Below are 25,516 nucleotides of genomic sequence, written 5' to 3'. Positions count from 1 at the left end.
AATCATCGTAATAATATTAATAATAATCAGCAAACAAAAAAAAAACCGTAGAAGATCGAAGCTGCAGATACATAAGGATACAGACAAGGATGCTTTAGACGAAGGACGAAAGATGCAGAGTTTGCTGTGTTGCAGTGTTGCATGTTGCACAATTGAAACGCGTTTAACATATGTACAGAAAGAAAGAAAGTTGTTTAGCTGCTGCAATCGTAATTTCCGGTTTCGGTTTCGGTTTCAGTTGCGGTTTCAGTTTCGGCTTCGATTGCGAATTCTCTTCCCAAAAAAATGTGCTTTTCTCTTTGCTTGCTTTGTTTAGACGGACTGCGTGGCGGCGACCGGCGACTCGCTGCTGGGACGATGTAGACGCAAGGATGAGCGGCATGGCAACGTGAATTGATACTTGTTGTGGGAGAGCAACGTGTAGCGCTGCTGCGGCGTATAATCCCACAGCGCCCGCTCAATGACCTGCAGGGCGCTGGCACTTAAAACATCCGCCGTATACTGTGTCGGAGCGCCGGGCACCTGCGAGATGGCTGTAAAATATGGGAATGAGAATGAGGAAAAGAATTAACGAGAGTGTTTCAGAATTGAAATTGCAAAAGTTTTTCTCTACTCACTCTGCGCCACGGGCGCCTTGTAGAGCGACTCAACGGTCATGCCGCAAGTGTCGAGTGCCACAATATTGACGCCATACGGCTGCAGCTCCTTGCGCAGCTCATCGGCACACTTCTCGACCGCTACACGCGATGCATTGAACGCAACCAGACCATCGCCACCCATGCTGGCGCCCGCTGTGCTGCCTCCCAAATAAAGTAGACGACCACGCGTCGGACGCAGGAAGCCGACAAATGCCTTGGCCACACGCAACGTGCCGAGGATGTTGGTCTTCAGCATGTGCTCCCATTGCTGCACATCCTGCGACTCGACACGTCCACGATAAACGCTGCCGCTCGTATTGATCACCGCCGCAATGCCACGTTCGTTGGCATTCAAATGGGCGCCCATGGCAATCGTTGCCTCACGCAGCACATCCTCGCGTGTCACGTCCAGTCGCATCGGAATGATTGTGCCACTTATGGGTTCCTCACTGTACTCGCGTATCTTCATCCAGCCACAGAGCAGTTTCGCTGGCAGCGAGTCCTTTGCCTCCTTCATTCCAGCAAACACTCGGCATCCCTTGTTCGCCAGATACGTGCACAGCTGCAGACCGAGTGCGGTGTCAGCGCTGGTCACCAGCACCACACGGCTGACGGGCTGTTCCGCGTTGCACGCCTGACTCTCCTCGCGCACCTTGCATATCAGATAGATCAACAGCGCGCCGGCGATCGAGAAGAGCGCCAGCAGCTGGAAGGCCAACACCAGCATGGTCATTGGCTCCATTATGGCATCGCTGCAATCAGAAGGTAAACATTTTCCATTAGTCATTGATTCGTAAAAGAGCTTAAGAACTCAACTTATAGATAGGATAAAAGGGTAATATAAATTTGTGCCTGAAGGAAATGTATGCAACCGACAGAAAGAAGCATCTCCCTATAAAGTATCTTTATCAGCTTCAACAGCTGAGACTCTATAGCCACATCTGTCTGACTGTCTGTCTGTCCGTCCGTATGAACACGTCGATCGCAGAGACTTTAAGAGCTGGAGTTCTCATTCTTTTTCGACAGCACTCTTTATGTTGCATGCAACATTTCTTCCCAAAATAGGAAAAATCCAATAACAAGCGTAATTTTGAAACTAGCATCGCGATTTTTGGTACATATACTAATAAGTATTGAGATTTCTTGGGGAATAACTATTTACAAAAACCTCATTTGGCAAACTAATAATAAATTATTAAAGGACTATCATCAAGGCGATAATTTTCAACTGCTGACTTATACATTTAAAACGCCTCCCCGTCTCTCTTTATGATTTTTAAACCTTAAATCGTAATTTAAAGAAAAGTAATGCGAGGAATATAACATACTATATAGTATATGCATTTTTAGATGCTACTTAAAATTTAAATTCAAAGAAATTCTGCCGCACACTATAAAAATCAATTAATCAATTTTTTATCTAGCAATTTTATGTATATTTTTTAATAATTCAGATTTCATTAGCTGCTTAAATTCGAGTTTATAGAGCCTATCAAAAAGTGAACTTCATCTGCATTAGCAAAAGGCAAGTTTAAGGCAATAAAAATGCCTAAAGTAGCTGTTGAATTGACTTAATGCATTCATTTGTGCTGGAATTTAGCTACTTTAAGGTCGCAGAAATGCCATAAACAGCTTGATTACATTTCAGTTATGTGTAATAGATTGATGACATCAAGTTGACTTCATAGCTTTTTCACTTTTGTTAAGTAGAAAAGATTTTCATGTCATTAAAATTTGAAATAAATCAGCTGTGAAATTAAAAATAGCATCAAATTTTTTAGTTAATATATTTTTGTGGAATGTATTTTATAATAACTATTCCAAAAAAAGTATAACGAATAATTTTTTAAAATAACTATTCCAAAAACACCAACGGATAGTTCTTACAATAAACTTTCGATAAAAATTATAATAACTAATATATAAATCTATAAAATTGTATACACAATCCTTAAAGTAATACAAATTAAACTGGGAAACTTTTTTTGCGAAGGAAACTTTTAAACATTAACAAATTTCGATTTTTAAAGTACCATTAAAAGTGGAAAGAAATCAGTTGTGAAATTTTAAAGTAGCATCAAGATTTTATTTAATCTCTTTTTGTGGTTTGCTATAACAAACGGTTCTATAATAAAACTACAACGAATAGTTCTGATAATAAGTATTCCATAAAAAATGTACAATACATAATTCCATAAAATTTATTTATTCCTTAATGTGGTAACATTTGAAACATGACATGAGAAACTTCTTTAGCGAATGAACTTAGTGATACTTTTAAGTTTGTATCATAGTTGTGTATTGAAAAGAATTCCGAATAAATATTAAGAGAAATTATGACAAATTGAAGATATAATGTAAAATAATATTCAACTATATTGATAATATTTCACAATATCATTTATTATTATATCTTTCAATTGTTATCATTCACAATCAGCAATTGTATTATTATTATATTATATTGTTCATTTGTCACCATTTGCAAGATAGAATATAAAATAATATTTAACTTTATAATTTGTATTACATCTTTCATTTGTCATCATTTCTTCGGAGTTTTTGTGGGGTCGCAGCTACAAACTTAAAAGTAGCATTAAGTTCTTTCACTAAAGATGTAATATTAAATAATATAATTCAATATTATTTTATGTTAGTAAAGAATTTAATGCTACTTTTAACTTTGTAAAATAATATAATTGAATATTATTTTATACTCGTATTATATCTTTTGTATGTTGTAGAATTCGATAATATTTTGTGCATTTTGATTGCGGAAGAAAGTGCGTGAATGTTGCCGCTTGACGACGCATATTAGCGACGTTTAATTGCGTAACGGTTGCCGCTGGCGGATGTAACGCTTTGGTCACGAGGGGGTGGGGGAGTGCAAGTGGGAGTGGGAGTGTTACTGCGAGTGGGCGTGGCACATCGCATATGGCCAAAGCCATTTCCGCATGTCGACAACTCGAAGACGTCGTCGTCGACGTCGTTTGCCATGCGTTTCATTTGCAGTGAAATTCATTAAAAATAAAAAAAACACCGGAACATGCTTGAAACATTTGCAACATTATGGAGTTGCAACTTGCCGCATTTTGGGGGCATGAATGATGTAAAGATGGATGCACCGAGATATGCGGCTGTTGTCGATCTTCTGGATGGCATTTTTCTTTTGTTTTTTTGTTTTTTGTTGATTTTTTGGGTTGGGCATTCGCCCACAACAACTTTTACTGACGAGTTAGTAGCTAGATCAAGAAAGAGACAGACAAAGAGAGAGGGAGAGAGGACGAGCTTCTGCTTTGGCGCGTGCAGTGAAAACTTGTGAAGCACGTAGACATAATTTATTGCCAAATGCACGAAATGGGGGGGCTGGACACGCATTGCTGGCCACGTGAAGAGAGACGCCACAAAGAGCCATCCAAGTTGTAGTCTATGTATGTATATGGTCTGCCGCTTGGAAAAGTGAAGTCGCTTTTCGATTTCTGGCAAAGGGAAGAGCGAAGCTTGCTATGACCAAACCAACAGACAGATAGACAGATAGATAGGTAGAGGGATAGAAAGATAGACTGGCAAGCAGAGGACTGAGAGACTGAGAGGGTCGAGCTAACTGCCTCGTAAATTGTAAAAAAAAGCGAAATAATTAAGCCAAGCAACAGACGAACTAACTAAATATAATACATATTTCATACGTAGTTAAAAGCAAACGCATCGCAGTCGCAGTCGCTGTAACTTGATGCGTTGCTGTCGTCGTAACTGCAACTCATAATTAAAGTGAAAATGTACATTAGATACATTTGTATCTCTTTCCCTCTCTCTCTCTCTCTCTCTCTCTCAACGAGATACTTTTCGTGCAGTTACAAACTGCTCAAGTTACAATTAGATATCACAAGATTATAATTGCGTTTTGTCATGTCAAAATTGCATCGCAACTTAAAAAAAAAAAGTAAACTTAACCAGTGGAAAGATTTATGCTGTAGATAAAGTGAAATAAACACGTCTTTCAATGGTTCAATTTACATTTAACTAATATACTTAAATTTCATATTTAACTCTTTTTAAAAAACAGGAAAATTTATACTTAAAAAGTATTAATTAATATTATTGAATTCCATATTTAATTCACTTTAAATATGCAAAATAATTTGTGTTACTAGAGGCTGTAGAAAAAATAAAAAAATTCATACTAAAAAAGTATTTAATTATCAAATATTCAATGACTAAAATTTCGTTAAACTAATATCCTAAAAATTCCACATTTAAATCTATTTAAAATTTAAGCATTGTTATTACTTGTGATGCCTGTTTTAAATGTAAAACAATTTATGTTTAAAGCGGCATGTTGAAAAATTAGTTTAACTGCATTGACAGTTGCATCTTTAAAAAACACTTAAAATGAATGATTGCTCTACTTTTGAAAAGAGTGATTTACTGTATTAGATGAGGGCCAGTTAAGTGACTACAAAATAGTTATGGAATTTGTAATGATAGCTTTGGAAAAATATCAATGAGTGAAGTACAATTCAAAATTTATGATAGAGATACAAATAGAAAAGAAAGAATAAACGGATTAGATGAAACCAGAAAGTAAAAACTATTTCAGTAGTAGATAAACACATATAAAGTAAGTTTCAAGTATATATTATATACAAAGTAACTATATCTTTTCTTTGGAAAATTATTCAGTGATAGTTCAGATACAAATAGAAGAGTAACAAAAATAGATTGAATGAAACTAGAAAGTAAAAAAAAGTAAAAAAGTACCCGCGACATATTTTGAATAAAAGCAAAATACATAGTTCGGTATAATTCTTAAAATATACCGAATAATATACCACAAAAATACTAAATTTATACCATATATATTGTATATTGATATGGCACTACATTCAAAATATACCATATAATTAAAATATATACTAGATTGTTGTCAAATCTGACGGTTTTGCCAATACAAAAGTATTTCTTTGATAACTTCGACAATTTTTCAAGAATTATAAATACTATAGATGTACATAGGTACCAAAAATCGATTAGAATGTAAAAATTTAAACGCATATTTTACTAATTTTTGTACTATCTAGTTTCCTCCAATCTATTTTACTGACTAATATATTTTTATCTGAATTGTATATTTTTGATTTGGTAATCACTGAATAACTTTTAATAGCAAAAATAGTATTATATATGTATACTAATTATATAATATAATATATATATGGTAGTATAATAAGTAGTTACTGTATCTTATATATATATATATATGTATATATATCTGTAACTATATCTCTTTCCCCTTGCTTGCTGATCAAGTTGTGCGCTATTAAATTGCGCTTAAAGTTCATTGAGCTTTTAATTTTTTGAAGCAGTTGCTGCAGTTGAATTTTGGGCAACATCGTGTCTGTCAGCAGCAACAGCAGCAGCCACAGCAGCAGCAAGTGCAGCCAGTTGAGTGGCAACCAGTTAGCGGCACTTGGCTGCAACTGCAACTGCCACAGCGTTGACCCAGTTCTGTGGCCAATTTGGAATGCTTGCTTTGCAGATTGACCATTAACATAATGTGCTTAGCTGTCTTGATGTTGATGTGTTGCATAATCGAATGCGTCGTGTTGCATCACGTTCGCATGTTGCATGTTGCACTTTGTATGTTGCCTGTCACTTGGCTGCTTATGTCAAGCAGTTCTAACAGTTGCTGCACAACACACGACAAGAAAATCTTTACGATTTGAGTTAACAACAGTTGACCAAGTTAATTGGTAATTTTCAATGCGTTGAACTTGCCACAAGTGGCAGAGTGGCAGCGTGGCAGCGAGACTGTGTCAGTAATGAGCCAATTGCAATCTGATTTTAATTGTTTATTGCTGATTGTGAGTGATTAAGAAGCCAGTTCAGATACAGCTACAAATATGGCAACAGTTGAAGATACAGCTGCAGGTAAAGATACAAAGATAGTTGTCTGCAATTATGAGCTTAAAGTGATGACTTTCTACAAAGCTTAAAACTCTAAACTAACTTTATTGTGTATAATATTTTAACTTCATTTAACAATTCAATTACATTTCCTTAAATTCCATATTTAATTCTTTTCAAATATACAAAATAATTTATGTTAAAATACAAAAATTCATCATTATTTGAAATCACTTTGTAAAAATATCTTTTATGCTTCACAAAGTCTCTTTTATTGGACAGTTTTATAAGCAAAGTCTTGGGGACTTTAACTTTAAATTTAATGACTATGTAAACTATACTCTGTCTCTCTCTCTCTCTCTCTCTCTCTCTCTCTCTCTCTCTCTCTCTCTCTCTCTCTCTAAATAATCCATACTCAACTATAACATTGAGTTTAGCTTTGGGCATCTGTTTTGTGTGACGCTTCATTGTTTGTTGTGGCGCAGATTTGTTTGCTTGCCAATTCACGTTCAAGTATTCGTTATTCGTTATACTCATACATATTCATCAAGATTTATGTGAATGCATTCACACATAACTCAAACAATTGCTCTACTGTTTATTTCCTTTTATGCTAATCGCGAGGCCCGAAAAAAAAATCAACGCTAATTGAAATGTTTTCGACTACAGCACAAAAGCTCAGCTTAAGGCAAGGAATAGAGGATAGCGAAAGAGTGAGCAGGGAAAAACAGGTTGAGCAGAAGAAATAGAGTAGAAAAGAGAGAGAGAGAGAAGTTGGCCAAAGGCATACAAAACCAAACTCAGGTACAGATAGCAAGATACAATTACAGCAGCAGCCGCAGATACATTCATAAAATAAGTAAGCTGTGAGCTTAGCTCACATTTTTTGACATCATCAAGTCAAAGTCAGCCACAAAATTAGCAACGTTTGCATAGAACTCAAGTTTAGACGTAGACACATATAGATATATGTACATTTCGTAGATACAGATACAAATAGTTGTTGGCAATTAGAGTAGCACAAAGAGTCTTGACTCTCTTTCGAGTTCAAGTTTGGCTTTTAGTGAGCCGCTGTCGCTGTCGCAGCTAATTTTCTGCACACAAAGTGCGGCTCATTAAAAAGCAAACACACAAAAATGTATCTGTCAGCGTCTCGAGATGTATCTTTTAGGCCGCATACTTGGCATGAATAAATGTTATCTATGTCAGCCCAAAAACAAACAAAGATAAACAAAGTATCTTTGTGAATCATTTTAGTTAGTCAACATTTGAATCCATTTGTATCTCAGCGAAATATATATTTTATTAAAAAACGTTTTTCTCTTCATCTTCATTCAATTTACAGCTGCTCAGCTCGAACTCTGTCATCTCTGTCATGCACTTGACAATCACTTGGAAAGCACTTGAGCAACAACTTTCTTGCGCACTCTTCGGCCATAAATGAGACTTTAATCTATCATCAATGAAATCATAATAATGCCAGGCAAATAATGTTAATTAAACTCACGCTGTCTGGCAAAAGCAAAAGCAAGCAAAGCTTGATGATGATGCTGCTTGCTTGAAACCCACTGCGTATACGCAATATTCATATGTACGTATGATTAATAATGCTTAATAATAAGCATCTTTTGCCATTGGGATTAATATGGATGTGCATTATGGATGCCAGTTGAGTATGCGGCGAGACAAGGCTGACATATTTGGGTTGAATGTTAACAACAACAACGAACGACAACAACAACAACGAACGACGACAACAACAACAATTGCTGCTGCTGAAATCGCCGCAACAAATCGGCAAATGTCGCAATTAACATATTTTAAAGGTATGTGCGATGTGTGTGTATATGAGTGTGTGCAAGTGTCTATGTGTGTGTGTGTGTGTGTGTGTGTTGCTAACACACCCTGCACAACATGGCTGCCATGAAGCCATCGTCGTAATGCAAACAACAACGACAACAACAACAGCAGCGGAGACACGACTCTGTTCAAACATGTGAGTAAGACACGATTTTGACACTACATTTTAAGATACAAAAAGCCAAAAACTCTAAAACAAAACTTAACAAAAATTTAAAATCGTTTGCTTAAATGATTAGAGATATCAAGTTACATGTTGACTCTGCCCCTCCCCACGCCCCCAATGAGTCAGCGTTGAGGTAAAGCTGCAGTTAAAGAGAGAGGAGAGAGCGTGAGCTAGAGAAAGAGAGTGAGCAATAATTCTTCCCTTAGGATTGAGATTGACTTTAAAACTAACTGAATTGATGCAAATTAATATTGCATTATATACAAAAATATATCAATAAATACATAGAAATACATATATAACATTGAGATATAGATGTACAAAAATTGGAAAATTATGTCTTTCATCTTAAATATTGATACTCTGAATACTAGAAACTCCTTTCTACTATTTTGTAACTTTCAGTTAATATTTCTTCCTTTTTTAATTCTTTCATTATAATACTTATAAAACGAGTATTAAGATTCGTAAATCAATTGAGTAACTATTGCGTATTTATTCCTGATTTAATTTTTTGTGTATAAATAATAAGCACTCTGTTGTTTGCTTTTTATACCCGCTACCCATAGGGTAGAAGGGTATTATAACTTTGTGCCGGCAGGAAATGTATGTAACAGGTAGAAGGAGGCATCTCCGACCCTATAAAGTATATATATTCTTGATCAGCGTCAACAGCCGAGACGATATAGCCATGTCCGTCTGTCCGTCCGTCCGTCTGTCCGTCTGTCCGTATGAACACCTAGATCTCAGAGACTATAAGAGATAGAGCTATAATTTTTTTTCGACAGCATTTGTTATGTTTGCACGCAGATCAAGTTTGTTTCAAATTTTTGCCACGCCCACTTCCGCCCCTGCAAATCAAAAAAATCGAATAACAAGCGTAATTTTAAAGCTAGAGTTACGAATTTTGGTATATACAGTAATAACTATAGTAGTTATGATCCCTGGTTGCGATGAGATAAAAATTGTCGAAGTTATTAAAGAAATACTTTTGTATGGGCAAACACGCCTACTTACTAGGGGTCTGAGTTGCTTTGGCTGACAATCTGGTATATTGTGCCGTCTATGGTATATTTTGAATGCGGTACTATGTCGATATACCACATATACTATTTGGTATATTTTTAGTATTTTTGCAGTATATTTGGTATATTTTGAGAATAATACCGCAAAATATATTGCTTTTATTCAAAATGGGTAGCGGGTATCTCACAGTCGAGTACACTCGACTGTAGCTTTCTTACTTGTTATAAACAAATTTGTTCAATGTTCCTAATATTATATTGAATAATTTGCAATTCTTCTAAATCTTAATAATCTTTTATATGTACATATATTGAATCGAGTATTAGGAATTTCTTGAACTATAATTTTTGTATCATTTCATGCTATTTGTAATTATAAATTGCATTTCTTGTATGTCTTTTTTTCATATAGTATTAGAAAATTCTTATTATTTTTTTTTGGTTTTATATAATTTATATAATTTTCTGTATTTGTAATTATTAGTTTACATTTTATATATATTTTTTATACACACTTTTTTCATTACTTTTTTGAAAAATATCTCATTTTTTTTATATTTTCAATTATTAATTTGCAATTCAAATAATTCCTATTAAACTTTTATATATTCTGTCGAGTTATAAATACTTTCAGTGATTTTATACAAATTTTTCAAATTTTGTAACGTTAAATTGTATTAATTTTATTCAATTTTTATTTATTAGTTTGCATTTGATATATATTTTTATTTATATACCCAAGTAGTTACAAATTTTTTAGCGATTAGTTTAGTTAATTTTTGTTGACTTTACTCTTGAATGAAATACTAAATTTCACTCCTTAAAATTCATGTTTAGCACCACAATAATTTCCCTAATTACTTTCATTAGCTGCACATTCAAAAAACATGCTTCAATTGCGGTTTTAATTGCGACCTCTCTAATTAAGTTAACATTTGAAGTTACACTTATTGTGATTAACATTTTCTTGTACATCAAATTCAGTTCAGTTTCTTGTCTAATTCTCCTTTCTTTGGCATTCGGACTGTGTTTAAAGATAGTTCGCTCTTTGCTTTAACTTTCAACTGGATTATAAAGTAAACTCTCTGAAGTTTGTTTCCTGAAAAATCGCAGGTGTTACGCGTCTATGGCCGAAAGGCATTTCTTTTTGATTAGTTGAGACTTGTATAATTGGGTAAAATATCTTCCGATATATATATTTCGATTTTCAATTGTAATTGGTTTGGTATTGCGCTGGAATGCTTGATGGAAATTGATGGTGTAAAAATAGTGAAAATTGTTTATTAAGTGCGCAAAGCAAATGCGCAAAATTGAAAAACTCTAATGCCGCAAAATTCAGACCGCAATTGCAATTGCAATTATTTCTTTTCTTTGGACTTTTATTTTGTTTGGTTTTTGTTTTGCTTTTTTTTTTGTGGCCTGGCTTCGTTTTGGTTTTGGCGTTTTGCCGCGCACGAAATTGGCTAATTGCCATAATTAAAGAATCGATGCAAAGAAAAGATACAAGAAAACAAAATAAAAAAAATTTATTATGATCGTGGTAAACGAAACGAAACGCAACGAAATGAAATACGAAACTCGAGTAGCCCAATTAATTTGCACCTCGAAAGCTGAAAGCAACAACAGACTTCAAAATAACAATTGCAGACAAGAACGTAGCCAGCGTATTGTACTCGACTCTAAGATACCCTACATAAAAAAAGGTACATTAAAAATGTATATTGTTTTTAATAGTTCAATTTTTTTTTTTAACTTTGATATTCCAAGAAAAATGAATCATTTTTGAGCTTTTTTAAGATTCTGGAGATTATAAAAATCAACTATTTTTGTAATTCAAGTAATTTCGAAATTATCCAGCTATTGCATATTTATTCCTGATTTTCTATTTTGTGTAGAAATAATAACTGCGCTGTTATCTTGAGATAGTTTTTCATTGTCAATATTGTGGGGACTAGCTTCACCATAATAAACATAATATTAGGATCTTATTTAAAACAAATTTGAAAATCTTTTTTGCAGTGTTCTTAATCATTTTCATTTATTACTTTCACATTACAACTTTTATTTCTTATTATTCTTAATATATAATAATTAGAATTTCAAATTTAGTTTTTAATTCTTATTATTAATATGTGTCTTGCCGTTTCTTCCTTATTTCTTCTTTATTTCTTATTTGTATTCCATTATTTTTACATATTTTCATTAGATGTTCACATTATAACTTTTAGCTCTTATTAATCTTGTTATTATTATAATTATAGCTTCCCTGGCCGTTTCTTTTCTGTATTCTAATTTCTTATTTGTATTCATTTTCCCTTGTCATTTCTTTTTATATCTTATTTGTATTCCTATACATTCATTCATATACATCATGTCTAGAATGTCGCTTGGATTAGTAAATTGAATTATTATTAGCATGACTTGAATTTTTTTTGAATATGTTTACAAACTGTCTTAGCTATATTTAAATTATTTGGCAATTTTGTAAATTTCAAATTAACCTACAAGTCAAATTTGGCGAATTTCCCAGTTTCCAGAGCTGCTCCTAACTCAAGCATATACCTTATATGGACAGACTTGGCGATTGCAGGGTATTTTTAACCAAGGTATGGCAACAGGTGCCAATGGGTCGCCAGCAGTTTGGCACTCAACGGATTTACATATGCCGAGCATGTCTATAAGTAGTACGAGTCTCTCGCTTATATGGACACTCGCATAACTCAGCGATTTCAGTTTGTATTTGTTTTTTTGTTTTTCTACCTTTTGGTATTTTGATGTTTGTTTGGTTTGTTTTCGGCCCGTTCGGCTTGGCGATTTCTTTCGGTTTAACACATTTTAGACACGCATTGCAAAGAGGGGGGGAAACGCGACGTTTGTAACCTACGAGAGCGCTAATTTCGCTGGACAGAGACGCGACTCAACTCAACTCAACTTTTCGTCTGCCTACTACACCTTCGTCTCTCAGTCAGTCACCATTCCTGGGCCCACCTTTGAGTTTGGCCTAAATACGCGGATCTCTCTCCAGACAAACAAAGGTGAAAATATGCAGATATCTTTCGATTAGCTTGCCATCTCACTCACTCTCTCTCTCTCTCTATCGCTGTCCCGCTGTGTAGGTGTAAACTTGTTATGAATTTCAATAGATTTATTAAGTTTCGGGTTTGGTTACGTTTACGAAACTTTTGTTTTTATACCCGCTACCCAAAGGAAAGAAGGGTATCTCTACAAAAGATAGAGCAGATCAAGTATAGTGTATTCGGTATATTTTAGTATTTTTTCGGTAAATAATTAGGTATATTTTAATCACAACTCTGCACTGTTTTACATGCAATCATTATGAGACAGAGCTATAATTTTGTTTTCGATATATTCTAGTATTTTTTCGGTATATCATTTTGGTATATTTTGTATGTAATTATTATAAGACAGAGCTATAATTTTGTTATTGGTATATTTTAGTATTTTTTCGGTATACAACTATAATTTTGCTTTCGATATATTTAAGTATTTTTTCGGTATATTAATTCGGTATATTTTAAGCACAACACCGCACTGTTTTACATGCAATTATTATGAGACAGAGCTATAACTTTGTTTTCGGTATATTTTAGAATTTTTTGCTATATTATTTTGGTATATTTTATACACCGCTCTTTTGACTAAAGTGCGAGTATCTCATAGTCGAGCACACTCGACTGTAGCTTTCTTACATGTTTCTCTATCAACTGTTTGAAATGCGTTGCCGCAACGTCGTCTCAGGGTTCAGCTGGTATATACTATATAGTACATATAGTATATACTTTACATTCGTCCCTGGCGTTCATTAATAAACGTGACCAGCTCAACTCAACGAACCGAACTTGATGCAATTGCATTCGATTTCATTCGATTGATTTTATAATGACATAATGACAACTTCATTTTGATGATAGCAGTCAATTTATTATGTAGATATAGATAAAGTTTTAGATCTCAAAGATACTTGTAAATATTTGACGAGATATTTTTACATTTCAACGGGCGTTTCAAGGTATCAATAATGATCACAATGACGCCGCCGTTTCGCTGTATCTGTCTGTCTACTCTCCTTATAGTCAGTCTGCTTGTTTGACTCGACAACAACAATTTAAGCAACAATAACAACAACATTAACAACAACAACAACGACAATAAACACTCAGCAATTTTCACTGAAGTTCGCTGAACTCTTGAAAGCGTTTACCCGCAACATCAACTCGCGTTGTCTTCGCTGTCTTCGCATTGTCTTCTTTGCTGTTGATGATGTTTTGAGACGAAAGTGAGAGAAAGAAGAAAAGATTGAAAGGGAAAGAGATGGAGATGGAGGGAGGGGGGGTAATAAGACCCGCATTGCATAGTTGTGTGTTTTTATGCACCGCCACCCAAAAAGTCGACCCTAATGCTGTCCTTGTCCCTTGACTACCGCATTTTCAAGTTCAACCGCTGTGAAATGCGGTGTAAAATTGCGAAAAACAAAGAAAAAAAAAAACGAGGGGGGAGAGTGAAATATAGTTGATAATAAAATGAAAACATTTGCAACGCTTTCCTTTGTCAACACAAAGTCTTGAGATTAGATCATCGTCGCGACGAGGTGAGCTAAGCGAGGGCGTTGACGACGCTCTCGAGATGACGGCACACTTCCAACCACATCCCCCTCATCACAAGACTGATGACAAATTACAGCTTCAAGATGACACCAGCCACATGACATCGAGAAGATGGCAAAATTAGAGGCAAGCGAATTGAGATTTACACTCGTGTTGACTCGTCTATCTCTTGAGTTTCATTTAGAATGACTTAAGTCAGTCGTTCATTATATTGTTTTGTTTGCCAGCAATTAATTATGAAGCTAACCGAGCGACTGCTTGGTAAACGCCTTAATTATAGTGCTAAGGTCTTTTAAATGTGAGGTTATGTTCGGCAATTCGTACTAAATAAAGCGACTTGGTCGCAAATACCATTTAAATTGCCAGATAATTGATAGATAGTTGGTAAAATGCAAAATGCATTTCATTAAACGTCAAAGTGTTGGGTTTTTATAGTCAACTCTTGGAGAATGTGAGGTTATGTATGTGAATAAAAGGGAGTGTCAACAAAAAAAAGTAAATATAATTGTTGCTTATAATTGCAAGTGCACAAAGTGACTAACGAGTGACCAACTTATTGCAAATGTTAGTTTTTGTAATGTAATTGTAAACTTTTTTAGTGTAATTTTAAAGAGACAAAAAAGTGAGGTTATGTGTGACAAATGTAATTTATTTGTGGGTCAATTTATTGACAAGATTATAAGATTGCAGCTGAGATAAAGTATAAATTTATGCAAATTTAGTTTATGCGCTAGATAGAGTTCAAATTTTATGTTTACATGCTTACGAAATTCATTTATTTTTTATTTTTAATCTATATTATGCAAATTTGAGGGTTGTCTAAAAATGTTCACAATTCGAAGCGAATAAAAGAACAAAAACTATGTAAAGTGGCAAAAGCCATAAATGTCAGCACAATGGCAATAAAAATGTAGATTGATTTAAAGCGAAGAAAGCATAAAAAACTGAATGTATATAACATAAAAAGAAAAAGAGAACAAAACAAAACAAAGTGTGTGTCTTGAAATGCTTAATGAAGCGATTGAGTAAAGATGTCATTAATGGACTGAGGCATTAACTGTGAGAGCTCGCACTTGAGTGTACAAACATACATAATACTATATACATATTTATGTATATGTGAATTCCGTCAGTTAATCAGCTTAAGCTATGCTATAACTTCATGAGCTCTCTTCGCAGCATTTTTCACACAAATCGCATGTCTCGTCACAGTGCATCGCATTATCATTATCGCATATGGAATTTTATGAGGTAATACTTAGTGAAGTGAAGTACGACTGACTTCATATATGCGATTTACCCTACACAACACTAAACCGAGCATTTTCACACGCTCCCCGACTCGCGCTCCGCATTTCTTTTCAACACTTCAAAATTAAGTTGTTTTCTTTATGTGCCATTCGAGTCGCTCTCTAGTGTCGCTTTGATAGCTTTTTTGTTTTAAATGTACAGACAGAAAAATGGGAAAAGGAATAGGAATAGGAATAGGAATAGGAATAGGAATAGGAATAGGAATAGGAATAGGAATAGGAATAGGAATAGGAATAGGAATAGGAATAGGAATAGGAATAGGAATAGGAATAGGAATAGGAATAGGAATAGGAATAGGAATAGGAATAGGAATAGGAATAGGAATAGGAATAGGAATAGGAATAGGAATAGGAATAGGAATAGGAATAGGAATAGGAATAGGAATAGGAATAGGAATAGGAATAGGAATAGGAATAGGAATAGGAATAGGAATAGGAATAGGAATAGGAATAGGAATAGGAATAGGAATAGGAATAGGAATAGGAATAGGAATAGGAATAGGAATAGGAATAGGAATAGGAATAGGAATAGGAATAGGAATAGGAATAGGAATAGGAATAGGAATAGGAATAGGAATAGGAATAGGAATAGGAATAGGAATAGGAATAGGAATAGGAATAGGAATAGGAATAGGAATAGGAATAGGAATAGGAATAGGAATAGGAATAGGAATAGGAATAGGAATAGGAATAGGAATAGGAATAGGAATAGGAATAGGAATAGGAATAGGAATAGGAATAGGAATAGGAATAGGAATAGGAATAGGAATAGGAATAGGAATAGGAATAGGAATAGGAATAGGAATAGGAATAGGAATAGGAATAGGAATAGGAATAGGAATAGGAATAGGAATAGGAATAGGAATAGGAATAGGAATAGGAATAGGAATAGGAATAGGAATAGGAATAGGAATAGGAATAGGAATAGGAATAGGAATAGGAATAGGAATAGGAATAGGAATAGGAATAGGAATAGGAATAGGAATAGGAATAGGAATAGGAATAGGAATAGGAATAGGAATAGGAATAGGAATAGGAATAGGCATAGGAATAGGAATAGGAATAGGAATAGGAATAGGAAGAATGGAAAGAGGAATACAGAAGTAGTAATAATATTAAAATGTAGTTATTTATTACAAACTAAACTATTTTTTCTCGCTGTGTAATGTCATCGCAACCTCTTGACTAAAGCATTTGATTTAGAGCCGTTTTATTGGCCAACTCTTAAATGCTGTTGATGTGTTGTTATCTTAACTGTTTCGGTTTTGTAAATTTGATCATTTTTGGCTGGACGATGAACGCTGGGCGCTTAATCGCCTATTTACCAGATATTACCGCATTTTGTGCTCACCCCCCTTGAGCGCTTTCTCATGTTAATGAATAGCCCTCATTCCATGACGATGCGGCGTGCTTTTATGATGATCATTTTCACGATATAGTTTGATCAATTATGCAAACTATCGACGCGACAAGCTTGCTCTCTGTGTTTGTGTTTGTGTGTGTGTGTGGTCGCTATCTATATTGTATATGTGCAGAAACACGTCTATACTTGCAGCGACACGCACAGTCTTGTTTTGTTTTTCTGTTTTTTTTTTGTTTGTCTTTTGCGGAACGGAAACTCAGTTCTTAATTGTCGGATTTGGATTCCGATAATTGTATGTGCTGTGTTCTTGCTTCGACTTTTAGATACGCTACAACTTTGGCAACAATTTTAAAACACAACAGACATATTTTTGTCTTTTATTTGTGGCAAATTTTGAGCTGAATGAACTCGCATATCATTTCGACCATTAACATTTCTTTTTAGGTTCTACTCACGAAATTACTCGCTTCCGTTTTGTTGCACTGGGGAAGTGTTTGCCAATTTTAATTACAGTCTGCAGTTTGCATTCGCCTTTTTCATATTTCGTACATTTTCATTCTCATTTTTCATTTTGCTGAATTCTTTTGTTTTATTTGTGTGTGTGTGTGTTTGTATTGTGTTTTCTTGTTAGTTACGTTGAAAAGCCGAACTGCAATTGCAGTTGAAAAACTTAACGCTCCATTCAGCTTTAAAATTACTTTGTGCCACTTTCAAGTGGAATTGTTTTTTTTTGTTTTTCATCATTTTTATTTTTTATTTACCTTCTATTTGTGCTGCTTCTACGACATCGTCTTCTAGCTAGACTTTACCATTGTTTTGTCTGAGTTTCGTTTTATTTTTTGTTTTGTGTTACTAAATCGTCAATTGCATTTAACAACAACGAGTTCAAATCAGCTGCCAACTTCAATTGCAGCAGGTGCAGAGTTTGCATTCACTTTTTGGGGAGTAGTTTGTATCTCGTTCCTGAGTTTGCATATATTATGGATGTATATGTAGTGTAAGTAAGTGCGATATGCTTCATATGGATGCGATTTGCCATCCAATCAGCAACGGCAATTGCTTAGAAATGTCACTAAAAGTCACGTTCCACTAACGCAAATCACCCACATTTCGCCCTCTCTATTCTTTTTTTTTTCTGTGCTGCGCAATAAATGGGTCATGTTTTGTTAGAGTAAAGAAAAAAAAGAGAGAATCTTAGTAAGATTTGCGCTTTATCCAAATGCCTGCCTAACTATTCTTAGTATGCAATCTTTATTCAAGTTTCCAAAGTTTAGGATAACTTCTTTGACAATTTGCTTTAACTTTATCCATATAATGTGCAATCTTTTTTCTTCTCTTCTTTAAGTTTAGGATAAATTCTTTAACACTTTGCTTTAACTTTATTAACTATTCTTACTCTGCAATTTTTTTTTCAAGTTCAAGATAAATTTTTTAACACTTTACTTTAACTTTATCCAAATACCTGCTTAAATATTCTTAGTATGCAATCCTTATTTAATTTTAAGATAAATTATTTAACACTTTGCTTTAACTTTATCCAAATGCCTGCTTAACTATTCTTAGTATGCAATCTTTATTCAAGTTTCCAAAGTTTAGGATAACTTCTTTGACAATTTGCTTTAACTTTTTCCAAATAATGTGCAATCTTTTTTCTTCTCTTTTTCAAGTTTAGGATAAGTTCTTTAACACTTTATCCAAATGCCTTCTTAACTATTCTTACTATGCAATCTTTTTTCATTTTTTTCAAGTTTAGGATAGGTTCTTAAACATTTTGCTTTAACTTTATAAACTATTCTTAGTATGCCATTTATTTTTTAATTTTTTAACACTTTACTTTAACTTTATCCAAATGCCTGCATAACTATTCTTAGTATGCAATATTTTCTTTTTTCTTTTTAAGTTTGCAAAGTTTAAGATAAATTCTTTAAGACTTTGCTTTAACTTTATCCAAATTCTCAATAAGCAATCTTTTTTTTCATAGTTTAAGATAAATATTTCAACACTTTGCTTTAACGGCACTCCCATCAAATTATGATTGTGTTGTTAGCTTCCAAATAGAATTTCATTATTTGCCACTGAGTATGCTTAAACACTACATTCATTAACTTTAAGTTTGTTGCAAAATAGATTATTGAATCGAAGGCCCTGACAGTAAATACTAAATTTTACTACCAGCTACTAGATTGAATTGTTAAAAATAATCATAAAAAAATGAATGTTAGCTCCAAGTAATGCCAAAGATTTATGAGTTTTTAAATGTTTTTTTTTTGCGATTGGCATTTTCATGGCAGTGTGTTAAGAGTTTTGAGGTGACTTTAACTGGAAGTCATCAATTTAGTCACTCACTCACTTCGTCTCTCCCCTCAGTTTTAACCTCACTTCGTTGCGCATGCGTGCAAAAAATTAAATTAAAAAAATGGAAGAAATTAAAATTGAAAACAAAAAAAAAAAAAAACACTTTCAAAAGCATTGCAAATATTTATGAACAATAAAAATTTGTTGTTTAGCTTTTTTTTTTGGTTGTAACCGCTGGCATTGTTATTGCTATTTTTGTTGTTATTTTGTTGGTGTTGTTGTTGTTATTTTTGTTAGTGTTATTAACTGGCAAAGTCGCAGTCTTTACGCGTACGCTTCAGGAATTTTAATCACTTTTTTGTGCTGCATTTGTTTTACTTTTATTTTCTTGCCTCCATCCATTTATATATGTACATATATATATTGATTAATTAATTGTTTGTTTTTATGTGTTTTGTGCGTTGGCAATTCGATTTCCATTTCAATTCGATAGAAAACAAAAATGTTTTCGTTTATGGATTGCAAAGAGTCTATAAATAAAAATGCGAATGCCAATTTCAATTCCGGGCCGCAGTTGAAATTGAAACCTCAACAGCGCGCGGGGGGCAAACTGCAGCAGCGAGAGGGAGGGGAAAGGGGGGAGACCTGCTTGCAGCTTGGGGGCATCCACCCAAGCGTCCTACTTGGAGCTGCTTTGCTTTGCTGCCAATTATGGACAACGTCAAAGACGTTGTTCGATTTGAAAATTTCACTTTTTTTTTCTGTTTGTTCACTCTTCGCTTTTGTTTTTGTTTTGTGTTTTGATTTTTGTATCTGTGCGTTGCGTTTGAACTTTTTTAGTTAGTCACTTGGCATTTGGAGCGTAGTACTACGTGCAGCTTGGGAATAGGATGATTTGCAATATGCCTAATAGCCAGATCCGCTCCAGCAGCAGCAACAACTACGTGCAACAACAACTTGCAACAGCGAGTTGCAGCAAGTGCAGCATGTGAGTCAGCCAAGCAAACCAACCAAAGTTATAATTAAAGCTTCGCTTTCACCACAAAACCAATTGTCGAATACTTAGCAGTACTTACAGCAAACAACTTAGAATGCATTCGTCGAGCATGCCACACTTGTTAGTTACCCTAGAAAGCTATTTGGTACTGAATACTGCACTTCATATGAAATTTTCAGCATGTTTTATGCAAATATTTAACAGTTAAAGAGCACAAAGCAGAGAGCTGACAATATAATGATTAATAATGTGCCCACAAAGTTTAGTAGCTTAAATTATACAATATTACAATATATACTTATATAATTATGTAAAGCAAAGCATAAATATTTCAAACTATAAAAAGTTAAAAAAAAACAAGAGTTTATAACAAAAGCAAATAAGAAAACTACAGTTGAGTGTGCTCGACTATGAGATATGCGCCACTCATTTTTAATGAAAGCAAAACAATGAGCTATTAATTCTAAAATATACTGAATTAATATACCGCAAAAATACTAAAAATATACCAATTATATTTAACTGTGCCAAATATAATAAATATACCACAGAAATACTTTAAAAAATATACTAAAGGCTATATTTGGTATATTGATATAGTATATGTATATATATTCATAGTATATAGTCAGAATATACCATATAGTGCAAAATATACCAGATTGTCAGCCAGTAAGTAGGAGTTTTGCCCCATACAAAAGTGTTTATTATATAATTTCTACAATTTTTATTCAATCGCAACCAAATTTTCAGGAATCATAAAAACTATAGTTATTATTGTTTGTAAATTCGACACTCTAGCTTACTACTTTTACCCTATGGGTAGCGGGTATAATAACTTTATTTAAAAGTTATAATAACTTTTTAACTAAATTTAAAAATGTCAGAAAATTTTATACAAATTCTGCTTAAGTTACAGTTAAAGTTAAGTTTTCTGTTAAGTTATGTTATATAACATAATGCTAAGGTTCCAAACTTCTTAAGCATTCTGTAGTTTCGTTATATAGATTGGTTTCTAATTTGATATTTTAAGCAATCTATTATATTATTTTAATACAATATGTTACTCTTCTAACACTTTTGTTTTACATATAACACAGTTTTTAAGCTAAGCTTTTCAAACTCTGTAAGCGAAATTGGAAACAGCGAAATTTTTGATGTGTCTTCAGTTCAGATCTCTTCAAATGGACTCAGCCCAATGGGTGGTCACAGTTGTGGGTCAAGCCATCGCCCTCGAGCCCACTGCTCAAAGTCAGCATTCAAAATGACAGCAGTGAAAAGTAAAAAAAAAGAAAATTACAAACAACAAATGAAGCTGTCAATTCGCCAGAATTAAGTTGAGACACGCATGTTGATTGTAGAATTTCGTGTAGCTAAAAACGCACAGATGCAAATACGAAAACGCAGACAAATCTGCGGACACAGCAGACAGTAAACAGCAGATACAGATACAGATACAAATACAGATACACAGCGGCAGATACAGAGATACAAAAATTAAGATAAACTTGTAGTTGGAGTTAAAGCTATGCGAAGACAAGCTTCAAGTTGTCTATTTGTAGAGCTCAGCTTCGCATCTCGCATGTTTTGAGCAATGACCTCAACTGTTTGTTTATTGTTTTTCTTTACCTTAATTTCAGTTTTCTTTTATTTTTTCCTCATTTCACACTTTTTATTTGTGTCGTCGTTGTCGTCGTGCGTGATGTTTTTTTTTTGGTATGGCATTTCTAAGAGATGTTCAGCTCAGACTCCAAAAAAAAAGCATACACAAAAATTGGGAGGCATGTGGAAAACAATGCTTAACTGTAGCTGTGAAATACTGCAATAATAGAGATCAAAGTTCAGCATACTTAAGATCAACAACAACATTTACAGCTAAAGACCAGTTGAATCGAGTTGATCGAGTGACAGCTGAATGCAGACAGCGCATCACAGCACAGGAGATTATTCACTAAATGTTGGTCAAGTGCTTTGATTTTTCTCGCTGACCTTTTCAACAACTCATTTGTTCATCTCAACCATATACCATCTTATACCCTTGGCGTCGCTATTTGCCATATAGGGTAGCAATTAATTGGGTAATAAACTTAAACAATTTATGTTGTAATTTAAATGTCAATGTTCTGCTTAGCATTTGCTAAAGTAAAGTGATCTTTTTAAAACTTTATTACATTACAGTTTCCATAACAAAATCGAAGAGTTCCTTTCCTTAATATCTGGAATTTAACCAAATGATTTTTTATTTATAATAAAGAAGTTGAAAAATAATACATTACAGAACTGCATTCTTTAATGTCTGGAGTTTAAGCATCAGAACTTATGTTGAACTTTAGTAAGTAATCGTTTTGAAAACGTTACTGCAACGAAAATAATACATAATATATTATAATACATGTAAAATATCCATAAAAAAATCAAAGACTTAAATCTCTGGAATTTAAGCTTAAACTCTTATTTGAAAGTTGACAAATCATACACTAAAACATCCATAAAAAAATCAATAAGCTTCATTCTTTAATCTATGGAATTTAAGCTTCAGAACTTATTCATACTTTAGCAAGTAATCTTTTTAAAACATTTTTTTTTTAAATAATTCGTTACAATTTCCATGAAAACAATCAAAGTGTTGCAATCTTTAACTTTAACTTTCACTCTTATTTAAAAGTTGACAAATCATACACTAAAACATCCATAAACAAATCAATAAACTTCATTCTTTAATTTTTGGAATTTAAAGCATAAGAACTTATTGAACTTTAGCATTTTTTTTATTATAATAAAAAAGTTGAGTTCTCTTAGTCATGTTTTGTTTAAAGTTTAAAGTTTAAACAATAATCAATATTGTATAACTGGAATATGAACATCATCATCAGTAGTATTATTCTATTAGTTGAAATACATAAAGAAAGCTAAGAAAAATATTGAATCTTAAAAATAAACATGCACTAAATGTGATTTGAACTCACAAATTTCACAAATGATTTAAAGACAACTTAAGTTAAAGCAAAGCAAATTAAAGTGTTCTTGCAATATTGTTGGCATTTAAAAGTTCAGGAAGTTTGTTGTTTGTTTTTTTTTAATCGTTTTTAATCGTTTAGGTATCTCTTAGTCGCGCTAACTTGAGTTGAGGTGAACTGAGTTGTCTTGACTTTGAGACGACATTAAAACAAGAACTGCCCAAGACAAAGTGGCTGCTTTTATGCCACATTCATTTGCATACAGGTATTGTTGGATTGTTTAACTTAAGATTGATGATAATTCCAGCGATTTGGCACGAGCGAGACAACGCAGCATGTCGTCGTCGTTGTTGTTGTTGTTGTTGTTGTCTCGCTTCATTCTGCTGCTGCTGCCCGAAATGATGACTGCGTAAGCATCAAAGGGGCGTGGCGAAGGGAATGCGGAATGAGGGACGAAGATGATTACGAAGTTGGGGTCAAATGGTTATGCGACATATTGTTCGTTTTCTTTTGCTTGGGCTCTTCGCATTTCGAAATGCAGCTGGATAGGATGGCCATTGTTATCGAACCTATCGATAGGTTATGCTTGGCTGGGCGCCGACAGGTGTCTATCGATACGATTTGATTGAATGCCGATTGTTTCCATTGGCTTTTGAAAGTCAAAACCCCCCATTGACATTGACTGTAAGTGCGCAAGGGCGGAGGCTAGGAAAGAGTTGAGTTGAGTTGAGGAGGAAGGGGAGTGCGGAGGGTTGTCTTACTGGCCCGATTTCTTGGCAGTCAATTAAAATAATATAACACACATTTAAGTACGTATTTGTTGTGGAGAGACTTACCCTTGATAGAGACGCGTGCGGCAAAAGAAGATCAAGTTTAATTCCTAGTTTAGATGTTTTTTTATATAGTGCTCTCTCTCTTTATCTCATTCGCACAATAGCTATTAATAAATTTAGAGAAAAAACAACCTAAATAATGTAAACAAAATCAAAATCAAAATTCAACAAATAATTTAAACACTAAGCGAGTTTTTGGCGACGCGTCTTCAGCTTGATATTGAAAACTAATAAATAAAAACGTTTGATAAATGCAATAAAAAAAAAGGAAAAAAAATAAATACAAGCAATTTTTGTGTTTGATTTTTAAAACACGCGACGCGTACGAAAACAACAACAAAAATTAAAAAAAAAATACAAAAATTTAACGAAAATACAACAAATCACATTAAAATGGTCTTGAGTTTCGTTGTCGGCATGTGGAATGTAACCGTACGAGTTTCGGTTTCTGTTTTTGTTTTTCTTGTATTCGGTTCGGTTCGTTTTGTTTTTGCTTTTTGCCTTTGCTGTTTACCAAATTTCACGCACAGTTTGGTCAGCAACTTGACGACGACGACGATTCGTGTGCCTTCGGCTTCGTCTATTTTTGTTGTGCGAGTGTGTGTGTGTGGTTTCTGTTGAACGTTACGCGACACGCAAAAATTGCCGCGACTTGAGCTGAGCTGAGCTTCGACTTGGCGCTTTGAGTTCGTACCGAAGACTGTCTGAAAGGCAACTGCAAGTTGAGCTCAGCTGCGCGCGCTGCACACTCGCTTCGTTCGTGCTCAACTTCGTTCGTGCTCAACTTCGTTCGTGCTCAACTTCGTTCGTGCTCAACGAAGCTTCGTCGTCGTCGTCGTTCGCTACGGCTGCGGCATTCGGCAATTGTCGGCTAAAGGCGACAAAATGTCATATCAACGCCATCGGCAATCGCCATCGCCACAGCCAGGTGATCCTCCTCAGTGCAGATTTCATGTTTGGCCACTGTTTCTGTTTTTTTTTTGATTGCCTTCCTCTTTTTTCGTTTATTTTTCATGTTGTTGTTGTTGTTTTTTTCAACTGGTTTTACAGTTTCGCAGTTCCTCGCAATGTGCCAGTTTTGTTTTTGGCCATAACCAAAACATTTGCCAATAAGTATTTTTTTTTGTTGGTGTACGTGCTTGCCCTCCATAATATATAATAATATAACTGTATCACTCACGACTGACAAAAGCTGATTGATACAGACGCAGTAACAATATTTGTGTGTACCCAACTCCTTGCTGTGTTTAGAGTCGAACAAAAGCTGATTGATACAACAGAATCTTTAAGTAGCCTTTTAGTGTTTAGAGTGTAAACTTGACCAACCAAGTTAAAATATTGTTTTAGATCGGTAAGAACAGTTTTGCATTTAATACTGTGCCAAATTTAGCAATTATAAAAATACAACAATATACCAAATTCATTCTATAATATGGATACTAATAATTTGTTTATGAAAATACATCAGATATGATTTTTGTCAACAATACGAAATCATTTTTGTGAAATTTCACATAAAGGTCTCTGAAAATGAATAAAAAAA

General features: G+C 34.1%; 1 protein-coding gene across 4 annotated transcripts; it reads right to left on the bottom strand.

Moving 5' to 3' along the window:
* Positions 1–3: 3 nt before the first annotated feature.
* On the bottom strand, positions 4–24,678 carry LOC132796075 (uncharacterized oxidoreductase SAR2567). Of its 4 annotated transcripts, none has more exons than XM_060807108.1 (4): positions 24,488–24,678; positions 23,977–24,105; positions 618–1,390; positions 4–533 (listed from the first exon to the last, which is right to left on the bottom strand). In XM_060807108.1, exons 3-4 carry the CDS (start codon positions 1,378–1,380, stop codon positions 313–315), a joined length of 984 nt encoding a protein of 327 aa, XP_060663091.1. In that variant the 5' UTR covers positions 1,381–1,390; positions 23,977–24,105; positions 24,488–24,678; the 3' UTR covers positions 4–312. The 4 variants fall into 4 exon arrangements, with proteins under 4 accessions (XP_060663091.1, XP_060663092.1, XP_060663090.1 ...); XM_060807109.1 differs by having other exon boundaries at positions 23,977–24,077; XM_060807107.1 differs by having other exon boundaries at positions 24,502–24,678.
* Between the last annotated feature and the right edge of the window lie 838 nt (positions 24,679–25,516).

Source organism: Drosophila nasuta, chromosome X, assembly GCF_023558535.2.
Source record: "Drosophila nasuta strain 15112-1781.00 chromosome X, ASM2355853v1, whole genome shotgun sequence".
Taxonomy (NCBI): Eukaryota; Metazoa; Arthropoda; class Insecta; order Diptera; family Drosophilidae; genus Drosophila; species Drosophila nasuta.
The sequence above is the reverse complement of the archived record's forward strand: the minus strand, read 5'-3'. Positions and strand labels throughout refer to the sequence as shown.